Here is a 14,914-nt window from a genome sequence, read left to right on the forward strand (position 1 = left end):
AATGAAATTCACTCAAAATGAAACAATAAACAAACGATAAACAAACAATTGTTCGATCAGTCTTTTGTTTTATCCAGTTAAAATGTCTTGCATTAGACATGTCTTAATTTCTGTTCTTGGAAAAATCTTTATTTAGATAAAATAATTGTGGAAGAATATGAAATGTTTTATTATCAGATATAAATCTAATTTGTGACAATCTGCTATCCCCACAAAAGCAAGTTTGTATAACCCAGTCCTCTAAAATGCAAAGGCATTCAAATTGGTTGTCATTTGTGTAGGCGTTAAAACATACCTGCAATAGTTACACTGCAGAAGAGTCAATAACCAGTTAAAATTTAAGCTGTGATATTTTAAATGGCAGAAGCATTATGAATGTTTGCTTTCATGCGCTATTAACATCGTGGGAATGAGCGAATATGACCTGCTAATTCGTTTTGTTTAATCCACTTACTTTTGGAAAAAAGCCAACGTGCTTGTTTTCTCTGAAAGTGGTAGAATGAATGTTTCAAAAATGAAACAAAGAGCCATGAATAATAAGAATTGACCTGGTAGGTTGTAATTAAAATGTTGTGTATTGCATTGATGTGTTGCCATGCAGTTTTAGACACCAGTCTATGTTGCACCACACAGAATCAACGTATATCTGGCAGAAGCAGCTAAGAAAAAAAAACTAAGATAAGCGATGCAATACAGACATTTAAAAAGCACTTAATAATAAGCAGTGATAGACGCAGTCTCTCTTTCCCAGCATAGGCTGTTCTTTCACTATGCCAGCTGTCTGTGACCTTTTAGAGGAAGGTCAGACCTGCGGCTTAATCATTCTGGTGTTAGGCCGTGCCCACCGCTCTCTCTGGAGAAGAGGCAACTCAAACTCCTTTAGTTACACGCTGGAAGCCTGGAAGGAGCAGAGGTTTGGTTACAGATACATGCCGAGTAAAGCTGTACACGCAGTGCAGCCTAACTCATCTTGAAGATGATACTTTTCTTAACTTAGGAGTTGCTTAGCTCAAGCTGTTGAAAAGCATGTGGCTCTATCAAAACTTTGCTTTATTTAAAACTTTCTTATATAAAGGTATGTGCCTATTCAAAATCGTCAGGCAAACCGTTCATACAGAATACAATACTTGTCAAACCTGTATAGACAAAATGAAATGTCTTCACCTGCACACTGTTTTCCCCTCTCTCCATCTCACACGTCTTCCTACAGGGCCTTGAGAAAGCTTTTGGAAGCCCAGGGCAGCGCCCTCTATTTTTACATTTTTCATCCCGCAACCATGGCGACGGCTCACAACATTGCCTCACACAAGTCCTAATGACATAAGCGCTCTTTCCTGGACACAGTCTCCCCGGCTCCATTCTTGAACAGACAGCCCAGTCTTACTCAATACTCATCTGCTATTGTACTTTCTCACTGTGTGGCTATGGAACCATCAGTGTCAGCACTGGAACTTTCTGGAATTCTCATCCAGAGGCGAGATGGTTCCAATCCTTGCCTCAGCCTCTACACAGCTCAGGGTTCACTGAGGTACCTTGTATGGATCGTTTATTTAAGTGGTGGCCACCAGAAAATAGCTTCTAGTTTTTTCTTTACCGTGTTCCTTCATAATGTAATCTAATGTTGGTGTACAATGTTTTTCTTACATCACTGAATTTCCAGCAACCTGCCAAAAAAAGTGAAATAAACCTAAATGCAGCCTATTTTTGTGTAAACATGTGTAAACACAATGAAGTGCGTTAAAGTTCAGTCTAAAAAAATTAAATATACGAACATCTTGTTGCTTTAAAATCGAAATGTTTAAAAACGTAATGTGTACTGCGTATTTTAAGCGCAGCTTTGACTCAAAAACTTTTCGACCCAACGCGGAAGCAGTTCGAAGAAACTCCCGCGGATTGTTGTACTTGTGCGGATAAGCCACGTGAATTTGTTAGGGATGTTTGTGTTTACAACTGAATGACAATGATGTCAAAACTAAAACGAAAGAAACCAGCAGTTGAGAACTGTAGACCCGAACAGCAGTCCGTTGTCAAAAACACAAGTGAGAGTTTCCGCAGGGTGCAGGAAAGTCACTGCAGCAAAACACTTACAGACAGGTAAGACGTTTTATGAAATTTTTTGGAATAACAGAGAAACATTATACATTTACCACTCAGCATCATTTATTTTATGTAGCTTTGTAGTCAGTGTGTCCATAACTGAGCTGATGTAATTGCGGCATAAAAAATACTACAGTATTTGCTATAGTAAACTAGGAAAAAAGTAGTAAACTATAGTAATGAATAATAATAATATGGATACAGTGGTGGATTAACTGTAGTAAATACTGTAATATACTTTAGCAAGCTTCAAAAACACTGTAGTAAGTAGGCATTTACAGTTTACTATAGTAAATAGTAGAGTATTTTTACTGTTGGTCAGTTTTAGTATTAAAAAATATATCTTTGAAAGAATCCCTAGCTATATTACAGACAAAGGTCTGCTTCCAACAAGCTGTAAGATTTTAAATACTTGTTTACAAGTCGATTTATGATTTATCGGCTGTAATATATCGGCCAAAATTTTATTATCGCCGATAACGTTAAAAATGACCATTTATCGGCCGATACCGATAATTTATTGTGCATCTCTAATATAATGTTTAAAATACTAGTAATCATATAGAACGAGTACAGCTTTACCATCCGATACAAATTTGTTTACACAAATGCAACATTATATGTAATAATATGTTATTCCTGTGCTGTATTGTCAAGCTCTCCTGGTGGTGCTGTGCCATGGTGGGAGAGATCTGAATTAAATGATGTCGAGAGAATTTGGGCTCTTACTTTAACAGCCCTTTGCCCAACCCTGCAAACACATCAGGAGGAATGTATTCCCCAGCTCCCCCCACCCTCATCCACAGTAAGTCACACGTAAATAATAACAAGAAACTAGATTGAAAAATGCAGATTGAATAATAGATGGGTTAACATGACAGTTGTAACATGGCTTAATTCATGTAGTGTGAGAGATCTGTGAGGGTTTTATTCCTTCTAAAATGGATTTTGGTTGGTGATGATCTAATGTCATGCCAGCCACCACAGCTATTTTCATGGCAAATTCCAAAATGTGCATGGAAATTGCATGGAAATAGACACTGTAAGGTCCAGTGATGATGACCTCATACAGGAAGCAGCGGCGATGCAGCCAATGCACTAAACACTCAATTTCCATCACGAATATAAAACCGGTAATAAATCATTGTCTTTGGAGAGTGGAGACAGAAGTTAACCCTCTAATTGTGAGACCCTGACGCTCACATTTTCCTTGTTTTCCTCTGTACATGCCATGGGAACAGTTGGTGTTATTTTCCATGGACATGAGGATGGATGCACAGATTCTTCCTTTCTGTTATTCAGCACTGGCATAATGGATGTAGTCTGTACTAGTTCTAGTTCATGGGAAACATGTTTATGTAATGATTGCACTTTCCATGAATAGTGTCCAGTTACTTGGGAAAAAATACATGAGGTACAAGTCACATGATTTTATTTGTGACTATTAAATATGTTAGATAAGGTTATGATCTGACATAAAATTAACATTAATGTATTAAGTGTTTGTGTCTCGCAAACCTATTGATTTTGGTTTTGTCCCACCTTAACCTTCTTCACTATCCCACAATTAAAACCAATTTATTTTTTATTTTTTTAGTTTCAAGCCCATTGTACCCATTCACGAAAAGCGGCAATATACAAAACTATACAAGCAACAAAAAAGGGTAACACTTTAGATTACGGCCCGCAATGTACAGCATAATTAAACAAAATTTGCAGTGTAACTAATTGTAACAATAATGTACCTCTACAGTACATATCTGTAGGTAATGGGGAACAATATGCAAAGTTTGGGCAATAGAGAAGTCTGAAAATTAAAAAATATTTATACTGTAAGTAGTATTTTAAAACTAAGAGGTAACTATTTTATGCATGACCTGCAGTATGCTATACAACAATCTCAGGGTGAACACACTATATTTTTGTAATCACAATGTACCCATAAATAAGCTACTATGTATATTAATAAAAAACGGGGTTCTTATTTTATTATTATAGCAAACATGAAATAAGGGGAAATTATGTGTTCAGTTTTTGCGCAAGCAAAACAGCACGAATGAAGCACGCAGACTGTCTGTCAACTGTAAATGTAACAGAGTTATGACTTTAGGATTAATTTTTATTTGATTGATTTTAGGATTGTTGGTCACAAATAATTAATTTTAAAGGGGTCATATGACACGGCTAAAACGAATATTTTCGTTTGTTTTAGATTTAATGCAATGTGTATATACACAATTTAAGGTTCAAAAACGCTGTATTTTCCACATACCGTGCAATGATTGTATCTCCTCTTTGCCCCGCCTCTCTGAAACGAGCAGATTTTTAACAAAGCTCATTGCTCTGAAAAGCGAGGTGTGCTATGATTGGCCAGTTAACCAGTGCGTAGTGATTAGTCGAAGACTGCAAGCGTGTGACGGATATGTGACGCCTCTTACCATATTTGGACCATAAGGATCCAAAGCAATTGTACTGACAGGTACGCCCAACTTACTTGCGTATACATTTGGGCGGTCTTAGTCAAATCATAGCACGAACTGACGTAGATTTGTGGGGGTGTGATTACACGAGGCGTTTCAGGCAGGTCTGGGTGAGCAATGAGCATTCTCTTTTAGATACGTAGAATGCATCTTTTGTTTCCGACACTTTAATTTTTGCAATTTTACGTGTCTAATACATAACACACCAAAGACACAGAAAAACACGTATTCGCGCCATATGACCCCTTTAATTATGAGTTATTATGAGTTATTTTGATGAGTTTTAATGTGTAAAATGTGCAAAATCAATGCTGATCTTTTGAGACTATAATCAAGTAGTTCAAGAGCGGTTTGATTGTGATGTTTATGCAGTTCCCTCATAAACATTGTTTTAATTTTCCTTACTCTTACCCCTTTATTTCCCAAACTGTAGAGGTACATGATTGTTACAAGTAGTTATGCTGTAAATCCTGTTGCTGTATGCTGTAAATTATGTTTCATCTTAACTGTTAAAAAATATGGAAAATGTGGCTCAAGCAGCAGTTTGGCACCAGTTTTTTTCACTGGCTCCTTGTCGCATGTAAATTTGGGATTGATGTAAGGATGTTTGCCATCATTACATCATACCTCCGTTTGGCCTTTCTTCAAACCGCTGAGTGAACAAAGCTCCAACATTTAACAGCAGCTTCAAAAATATGATGTGTAAATGATTTTGCCAACAGAAGGATCTAATTTAGAAGTTTTGATTGTAAACAGTGTTATTTTCTCTAAGCTTCTGCAGGGAGCTCCTGTGGAAAAAGTAAGTGACTGGAAGTGGGGCAGTCCAAATAAAGATTTTGACCTTCCAGATCTGCCCGCTCCATCTTATGCTCTTCACCCTCCTCCTGTGAATGACCCCACTTCACGCCCTCCAACAGTAGAGGACACTGGGGAATCAACAGCCCGTACCGATCAAGGGGAGGGCGCATCAGTGTGTGACCTGCAACCTACGCAGCATCAGCACCTAGAAGGTCATGCATCATTAGATAAACAGAGTGACAGACTTGGCCCAGCAAGGAAAGTCTCTCAGCGTGGAGAAATCACAGATGATCATGGGAATGCAGCAGTCAAGATGTGCAGCTCATTAAAGAGACCCCTGAGCTACGAAGAGGGCGAGAGAATTAAACTGAATACTAATTCACCTTCTGTGCACAGATACGGACAGAACAGTTCAGTCCCAACAGGAAGGCAGGGACGAGAAGGAGAGAAGAGGGGTGGTTTAGGTAACCAGGTGGTTGCATCTGGATCTGGAGCAGGAGGATCTAAATTAAGAGTGGGAACAAAACAAGGAGCAGGAGGATCTGGAACACAGCTGAAAACAAAACCAGGAGCCGGAGGAGCAACATCAGGACTTGGAATAAAATCAAGAGCAGGAGGATCTGAATCAGAGCTCGGAACGGAATCAGGAGCGGGAGGGTCTGGATCAGGGCTCAGAACAAAAACAGGAGCAGGAGGATCTGGATCGGGACTTGGAACAAAATCTGGAGAATCTATGTTAAGCTTGGAAATAAAACCGGAATCTAAATCAGAACTGGAGTGCTGCCCCATGTGTCTGATGGCATTTCCTGCAGGGTGAGATTGATTCTTTTTTTTATTTATCATGTCTTGTTTTCAAATTTAACAGGGTCAAAATTTTCTCTGGGTCAAAAAAGCAAACAATCTACTTGTGCAAAGTTGATCGATTACACAGTTGCAATAGTTGTTTTAATGATGTATTTCCAACATGTTTGCATATATTAAACTCTAGCTAGTTATTTAATTTATTATTACATAAATATAGAGTACAAAATGGAAAAAAAATCCTTTTGTGTAGAATTTGTTCTGTTGGTAGAATTAAAACAGTCTTGTTTGCTTTCACATCCTTCAGTGGGTGACTTCAATCAAGATGAAAAGAAAAACAAAATCTGTTAAAGAAACTTGCATGTTAGAAACTAGAAGCTTTTCATTCAAATTTTCTCTTGAGATGCATAAAAACACTCTTCTCACAGGCAAAACCAATTGTTTTGACAATTGGTCAAAACAATTTAATGGGGTATATGCATACGGGTCGATGACGTACTTCCACTAAAATCTCAGCCAGGCTGTTACATCCGGCGCCATAGGGAACAATTGCGTTTCGCTTCATGATGCACATAGGATTGCGATCAACAACGTGAGTCTAATTATAGAGGGCATGCATTGACGTCACTTTCCCACGTGAGCATGTCGGGACACGCCATGGGACACGCTCCCCTGGGTGGCAAAACACCCAGCAAATCGGCTGAGGAGAATAGGAGAAACAAAGAAACCGGGACTAAAACGCACAATTATTTGCTGAAATTACAAGCAGCTGGACTCGACGGTGATCCTTACGACTTCTCTACGACTTACATAGGAATCAGGCATTCCTGTACACTGAAATGTTGAGCGGAATTGCGTTTCCTGATATTGTAAGCAGTAGGGATGTAACGATTCACTCAGCTCATGATGCAATGCGATTCACGATTCTGATCTCACGATGCGATTTATTCACAATTTACTCATGATTTATTTTTACAAAATGAGTTGAAACAAATTAGAAATGAACAACTTCCCTTGCATTATTTCTTAAATGCTTCACGTTTCTTTGTATAATAAAATTATCTTTTATTTCAAATAACAAAACTAAACTGCAATTTTATAGCACATTAATAATAGAAAAAGTCTCTTTAATATAAACAAACTAATACTGTCTGTGCTTTTCTTGGATTTTTTTGCATTTAAGAAACATCAGCATGTCCACGTTTAGGTTTGCAGTGAACATGGCGGCCCCTGCTGTTCAAAAAATGTATTGCGATTCAGTTCACACCTCAACCAATTTGAATCGTCACACATTATAAATCGATTTTCAACCGGCTCACAGTGAAGCGTTACATCCCTAGTAAGCAGTCATTTTGCTGAGTGTTTTGCCACCCAGGAGGGCGCGCTCGGGGTGCTCACGTGGTGTTCACGTGGTAAAGTGACGACACGTCCATACCCTCTATTCAAACACTTCGCCATAAGTCAACAACCAAAATGAGAAGCACTTCAGGCTTTCCGTTTCAAGGAACATCAACAAATATGAAAAAAAGCAAAGTGAACTTTTGCACTTACTAGAGGCATGATCACAGAGGCACTTAACAATACTCACCCGTAGTGCTGTTGGTTCGCCGAAATTTGAGCGTTTTCTTACTTAACACTAAAACTAAATTTTGACACTTTTGTACCTTTTACATGGGAGTGCAGAATAGGAAATGACAACAAAATCATATTGGGGGAAAAACAATTAGTGGAATATGATTACATTTGCTTCAGACGGGCCAAACATTTGCTTGGGTTGCCGCCGAAAATATTCCAGTGAAGGACAACACTAGCACAATATCCCTCAATAAAATGTACATTTTTATGTTGCTTTTGGATACAGCACACATAATAAAGATTTAAGAAATCAGATGATTTCCCATTACAAACCAACACATTTAGACCCTTTGCGAACTCTGTGTGAATGGTAGAAGAGAATCTGCTCTCATTGAAAGGCAGATGCATGTTCCAGAACATCAGATGCCAGAAGACTGACATCATATTTGGCACAGGCAACGTTTAGCTGTCTCTTTAGGTAAAACCAGAACATACACTCTCATACAACCTCCAATGTCATTTTCAGGAAACTTTTGGACTGGGAGGTTCGATGAAGTGATGGTGGACAGGATTGTGCTTTCTATCCCCTCATTCGAACGTCCAAACTAAAATTAGTCATGTTTTGGGAAAAGACATTTTATTTTGCCTAAATGAGATGGATTTGAGTGCTAGCGCCTCGGGTGCTTACGGAGCACTTGGAGATGTAGATTGCAGCCGCCATGGTTATGTAACTCGTTCATGAATATGAGCTCATATCTGCAGATGTAGCGCAGAGGACACAATTCAGATGGCATCAATATTCGTCCGATTGTTTGTTTCATGAAGGTTCTTTCGACAAACATAGCAACGCTTAGCAGCTGTTATTATGTACTGCTGCTTGTGCGATTCGTAAAGCATTTTCTAATTCTTGTGTTATGCGTGCAATTTGGATTTTAGAGATTTTATTAACTAGGAGACTAATGTATTTGTACTTTTAGAAAATGTCCGTTTCAAACGAATTGGTGCAAGCAAATCAGGTTGAAAATCTAAAAAGCTGCAAGGCTTAAATATGCATTTCCCTTTATGTGCATTTTAGCAATCCATAGACATAATGTATCAACCCGATTATCAGCGATTTAAAGGTGTCGTGTTTTATTTTCAACAGTCCCAAATGATTGTTTGTGAACTTTTCTGCCCGTGAACTTTAGTCTACTGCTCAGAAAGAGGAAACACTGTGTCGAAACGCAGCCGACTCCGAGGGTTCTTATGCAGAGGAGGAAGAAAAACTCAAAGAAGGACATTTATTCATCGTAATCGGTCAAAAAGTCACCAGATTCTTGCGAGGCCCAGAACGCAGCGCCCTAGGTGCGGTGGGCAGCGCTGAACGTACTAGAACAAGGCAGGACTTTGTTGAGCGAGCAGGACTGGCGTGCTCCGCTGCCCGTTCTCTGCCCGCCGTGTGTACTTTGGCCAGACTGCAGAGCACAGCTGAACACAGGCAGTCCCATGAGAGAGACACAATGAACACTCTTGTCTAGGGAGAAATAGATAAAGACTGAGATATGGAACGCGGTGGAGAGTGTGTTTCCGAGGGCGGAGATGTGAGCGAAGGGCCAAAGACTGGTGATGAGTTGGAAATCCTGATGGAGAGAATAAGAGAACTGGTGGGTTGGCATGTGTAGATACACAGAACGGTTTTGAGGTTTGATGCTGGGGTTGGAAAAGGGATTAGAAAGGAAAGGAAGGAGGCTTTAAGGGAAAGGTAATACAAACAAATGAATGCGAGTGGAAACCAGCAGAGTTTTAGGGGTAGGAAGATCTGTATTTATGATTCGTACTGTAAACATTCCCCAGAATGCACATAGACCAGATGACCTCAGTTTTGAAATGGGCTTATTAGCGTGTATTTGTGTGTGAGATATGTACTGCAATGTGCGTACAGTACACATTGACACTTACAGTAGATTTTTTTTGTTAACACCACAATAAGGCTGTATTTGTTAACATTAGTTAACGCATTAGCTAGCATGTCTAACAATGCACAATATATTTCAGCATCATTTATTAGCATTAATATTAGTTCATGTTCATTTTAGCATTTACGAACACATTTTGAAAAGCAAAAGTTGTAACTGTTAACATTAGTTAATGCACAGTGAACTAATGGAAACATTAACTAGTACTAGCAAACATTATTAAATGCTAAAAAACACTATAATGCTTATTGTTAGTTCATGTTAGCTAAGGCATTTGCTAATGTTAACAAATACAACCTTATTGTAGTGTTACCAAGTATTTTAGTAGTTTAATGTGTTGTTTTCAGTGGCTGCTGTTGTAATGGCAAAGAAAATAGCCACCAAATAGCAATAAGTAGACAAATAAGGATCTAATATGAAACCAGCAGGTTAAAATGATGTATTTATTGTTTATTGAGGATGAGGTTTTAGCTAGTGCACCTTGAAGTTGACTTGAAATCAAAATGGACTACTTTTTAATACATGTTGGTCTTACTATGCATGCAATTCGTTGGAGCACATTATTGCAAAGGAAAAATGTTTGTTCTTGAAGTCTGAGCATACGGGGCGATGATGCACTTCAGCTAAAATCTCAGCCAGCTAAGCCACTTCCGCTCTCATAGCGCTGAGGTAATTATTCTCCAAGCGATAACGCTGTGTTTCATAAGAAAACGTTCAAATTTCAGCAAACTGACATCACCACGGCTGAGCATTGCTATGTGTCTTTGTGATCATGCCTCGAGTAAGTACAGAAGTACTTCGTTTTTTTTCATATTTGTGAATGTATCTTAAAACGGAGAGCCGGAGGCGCTTTTCCTTTTTGGTTGTCGATGTATGATGTAGTGTTTGGACAATTTGACTGACGTCGTTGACCGTAATCCTATGTGGATCTTGAAGCGACCGAGTGAAAAACAGCATTGCTCCCTATGGACGCTACGTGCGCCGGATGTTACAGAGCCTGCTGAGATTTTAGCGGAAATACATCGCCATCGCTCCGTGTGCATATAGCCCATTCGCTCTTGAATTGCCTTATTGGTTGACTTTTTAACCCATTTCGGCTCCCTGGTTTCATTCTGGTGCAGTACGTAACAGACTAAGGAAATAAAATGTGTTATGAGCGTCAGTTCACTTGACTTTAAGGAGGTAGAATTTTTGGACACCAATAAAGTCTTGTGAAGCAATACCAGGAAGTTGGCTTTCTTGTAAACTATTTAGAAACAACTTTTCTCTACATTCGAAAAGCTGTCAACACACATCCAAAATGTATTTGGAAAGAAAGTGAGGGATCAATACAAGTCCAAAAATGTTTCCTTTAAAACTACTCATTGTGCAAGAGAGAAATTGTATTGCTTTAGCAAACTGTGAAAGTTTTTAAACCATGTTACTGAAAAAAAACATGTTTTTTACGTTACACGCTAACACTTTATGGACTAGTTACCTGCTGACTGATAAATGGCCAAATTTTCACCAACCCCTGAAAGTATTGTGACAGAACAATAGCAGGTTTTTTCTCTGCTTGTTTTTCATAGTTGCTGTGTGTGTGCTTGATATCATGTTTAATACTTAAAAAGCTTCTCTGGTCTTTTTCAGGTTCTCCCAAATGGAATGTGATGGACATCTTGCACAGTGTTTATCAGAGATGCATGAAGATATCGTCTGGTGAAGACATAAACCAGTTTTCTGTTTCTTCTATATGAGCTTTCCAGCGTGTGCTTGCAAAGCATTTGGACCTTTCAGATGTTCTGCATATGATCATCTCGACCCTTTGATTTCATTTCTGAAACTGGATTGCAAAAGAAAAACGCAATAAAGACAAACTGACGTGTTCTCCAGATCACGACATTGTTTTTCTTACTCTTTTGTCCCACACCCAGAAATCATGAGACAGAAATCTAAACTCAACGTTAACTGGTTTACAGTTGTGGAATGTTAAACTCAGCCTAAGGAAAGTCCACTATAGCTTTCATTTACAATAATTTATAAAACAAACACCAAGTAGAAAAGTGTTCACTTGTAGCGCATCGGCAAGTGCGCCATTTGATTTGGACTCAACGTACGAACTAAAGAATAGCTTGAAACAGCTTTTGTGTTTGGCAGTTTAATAAATAATGAATCTTTCTTGTTTAAAAAAATGTAGCGACGAATGCTTTTAGGGACAAGAGCTTGTATTTTATTGACCAGCACTTGAGACACTGAATTCAGATCATCTATCATAATGGTGCAGAAAAAGATTTCTTTCTTTTTATTTTTGTTTTAAGGGTTAAATTACAAATATTTACAGAGAATTATGCTAGGCGCATTTGCGTAAAAAAATAAAATAAACACAAACAGATCTGAATCAGTGGACAATCGTGAATCTGTTTTACATGGAATCTGTACATTAGCTCAGGCTGGTGGAGAATTCAGTCGTTAGTTGGTTTATTACTCTTGGTCCTTAGTACCTATTCTCATACAGATGCAAATATAATCACTGTTTTTTTAAATTAACGTTAAATAATATCATGTGACAGTTTCCTTTAGTGATGTAGGACCACGATTACATTACAAACCTGAAAATTGACACCAAACTAGCCTTCCATGCCACTCATCGACAGTTCATAAAGTAGCAGAACTTAAACTTCTCGGCACGTGCCGTCATAAAATGTTCATAGAAATCTTGTGCCTTTTTTGTACCATCATTTCATTAGAGAGCTGAAAACATGGTAGGGTAAATCGAGCGTCACTCTCTGCCTGGTTATCTCTAATGTTCGTCGGGCTGTTATCTCCCGGCCCGTTCTTAGCCTGTCTGCTAATCTGGCTACTGTCTGTCTGACACACAGAAACGAATTAATCTTAAAACACAGCAGTTCCTTATACAGGTCTGATTTCATCAAAGCGTTCACGTTGAAGAGTGCCGTCTTTTCTCCTAAAAAAAGAGGAAAACATCTAGTGGTTTGATAAAACAATACCTTATCACTGTGAGGGATTAATCAGTCGAGCTATCCTGCCATTGGTTGTTTTTATTTCTTAAAGGGAAATGACATGTTATGAAGATAAATATAAAGATGTTTTCCGTGTGGCCTGGTATTTAAATATAGATGCTTTTGTTCCCTGCTGGAGAAGATGTGTGTGGAGGACATGGCTGTGTTTAGAATAACACGCTTACTACCTTTACTATCAGTGCAGTTTGTAAACTGTACACAAATATTTTATGCAAATATATTTGGGCTGTATTGCATGGCATACATTACCTTACTTTCTGCGATCATCCAGAAAGTCAATCACAGCCACTCTTTTTGACTTCTCTGATCAATTCACCGCTAATTCGTTAAAATGCAAAATAGTTTCCAATATTGTTTATTTAATAGTTAGTCAAATCGTAACACAGAGTACGTGTTTGGTAGGTAGTGGGCTATTATTCTACTCCAAACAAAAGCCTGTGTAACCAAATGGTGTAAATGTTTGACCATTCTGTGCTAACTGTGTTCCTATATAGTGTTGTAATGGGTTGAATTTAAAGGGATAGTTTACCCAAAATTAAAATTATGTTATTATTTACTCACTCTCAATTTGAAGAAAAAAGGTAACCAAAAAACATTGGCCCCCATTGACTTCCATTGTATGGACACAAAACCACAGACATTTGTGTTCCACTGATTTTGACCGACGTGAGGATGATTAAACGATGACAGAATTTTTATTTTCGGGTGAACTTTCCCTTTAACTGAACATCTGATTGTGTCTATGAAGTCAGTTCCACCGCTTCCTTGATTCTGGTCATGTGAGATTCTGTTGCATCACTGCTGCACTCTTTTACCACCACAATGCCGACCACGTTTTATAAAACTAATAATATTTTTGTCTTTCAACATCTCAACAGCATTGACAAATCACATGATTATTATTGACATGGTTACAACAGAAAAGCATGGGTGTGATTTTGTGTGTGGATGTTACAATTTAGTTTACAGAACAGTAAGTTTCTGCTCCTCTAATTCTCATTTGGCTTATCTGTATTGGCGGCATTCCAGACCAAAATGTAAGAGATGTGAAAACGTGTCGCTCCACTTCACGTACAAATTCTGTTAGTCTGTATGACACACTTTGGATTTGTTTGAGACTATTTCATTGCTGGAGAAACATTTCTTTACTTATAAACTGGCCAAAGTTACTCAAAGTCTGGGCTCTTTCATATGATTTAACCATTGAACCACATATCTTTTACATAAGTTGGACGGTTTTTATCAAAGAAAAAACTCTTGTGTGTTTTTGTCAATGAAAAAGCACACCTGCAGCCAACATTCTCATTGGATGATGCACTAGAAAACAAACTCCGATTAAAAGTGGACTTGGGTGAATTTGAGATCTTTGAGGCACTTCTTCGTAAAACACACTTTGTCTCCCATTTACTCTGTAAAATCAACACGGGTGATTAAAAGCATTGTTGTTCGAAGCACTGTGGATGGAACCGTCGCGGTTGTGAATTAAAATGTGCCACTTTGCATCGTAAAAGGCATCATAAATTCTTAGTTTGGCTACCTACACTACAATACAAGTCTGAACGTTACCTTTTAACATTATACATTCTTGTTTTCGCTTGAGGTGCACCTCATACAAGATTAAAGAGAATCAAAAAGTCGAACAGAAAATAAAATAAAAGTGCACAATAAGTTAGAACCGTCACGTTCGGCTAGGGTTGGTGGGAAATGTAGTCTCTGATGGACGCAGGCACACGATGATGGAGCACGCACACAAACGTGGGCATCGAAATCAAAGAGGATGCCGAGAAGCAGGAAGACAAACAGCTGAAGTTTGGGGAACTGTTCCGTGTAGTTTCTCCACTTGTTCGTACTTGCAGTGCGACCCTGAAACAATTCAGGGACTTGAAGTCTTAGTCAACAGATTGAAAGAAAAAATGGCCGTCCTATTGTCTTGAACACATAGTCTGAGGTAAACTCAGCTGTAGTCTTGAAGCCGCACATCTTCCAGAATGATCAGTTCTTCCCTCATACGGTTTCCTCAGTGGAGAGCAGCAGTGGATTAATGTACTCGAATCCCTCAAACTCTGACTGGTCTATTCTCTTTATCACATCCCTGCGGAAAGAGAACAAATATTATTAACGTGCAGAGAGAGTTACAATTCAACCGTGTCCGATCTCCTGCACTGTGCCTTGGCCTCAGGTGGAATAT

General features: G+C 38.5%; 2 protein-coding genes across 7 annotated transcripts in view; one reads left to right on the forward strand and one right to left on the reverse strand.

Moving 5' to 3' along the window:
* Positions 1-1,155: 1,155 nt before the first annotated feature.
* On the forward strand, positions 1,156-11,768 carry si:ch73-70k4.1 (hornerin). 2 transcript variants are annotated; one of them, XM_057357632.1, is made up of 4 exons: positions 1,156-1,528; positions 2,755-2,902; positions 5,350-6,188; positions 11,336-11,768. In XM_057357632.1, exons 1-4 carry the CDS (start codon positions 1,425-1,427, stop codon positions 11,406-11,408), a joined length of 1,164 nt encoding a protein of 387 aa, XP_057213615.1. In that variant the 5' UTR covers positions 1,156-1,424; the 3' UTR covers positions 11,409-11,768. The 2 variants fall into 2 exon arrangements, with proteins under 2 accessions (XP_057213615.1, XP_057213613.1); XM_057357630.1 differs by lacking the exon at positions 1,156-1,528 and adding an exon at positions 1,864-2,094.
* Positions 11,769-11,892: 124 nt separating this feature from the next.
* Positions 11,893-14,914, reverse strand: part of prkcz (protein kinase C, zeta) — an 80,694-nt gene continuing 77,672 nt past the window's right edge. For all 5 annotated transcript variants that reach the window (XM_057357625.1, XM_057357628.1, XM_057357627.1 and 2 more), the window contains one exon: positions 11,893-14,818. In XM_057357625.1, the coding sequence (XP_057213608.1) occupies positions 14,731-14,818 (88 nt within the window). In that variant the 3' untranslated portion in view covers positions 11,893-14,730. The remainder of the gene's footprint in view (positions 14,819-14,914) is intronic.

The sequence above is a fragment of the Triplophysa rosa genome, linkage group LG17 (genome assembly GCF_024868665.1).
Source record: "Triplophysa rosa linkage group LG17, Trosa_1v2, whole genome shotgun sequence".
Taxonomy (NCBI): Eukaryota; Metazoa; Chordata; class Actinopteri; order Cypriniformes; family Nemacheilidae; genus Triplophysa; species Triplophysa rosa.

Bases quoted from the DNA above. Each gene is read 5' to 3' on its own strand.
- si:ch73-70k4.1 (XM_057357630.1), top strand. From the start codon at position 1,955: ATGACAATGATGTCAAAACTAAAACGAAAGAAACCAGCAGTTGAGAAC. The intron at 2,095-2,754 runs GTAAGACGTTTT...TGTATTGTCAAG, and splicing joins AGCAAAACACTTACAGACAG to CTCTCCTGGTGGTGCTGTGC. The intron at 2,903-5,349 runs GTAAGTCACACG...ATTTTCTCTAAG, and splicing joins TCCCCCCACCCTCATCCACA to CTTCTGCAGGGAGCTCCTGT.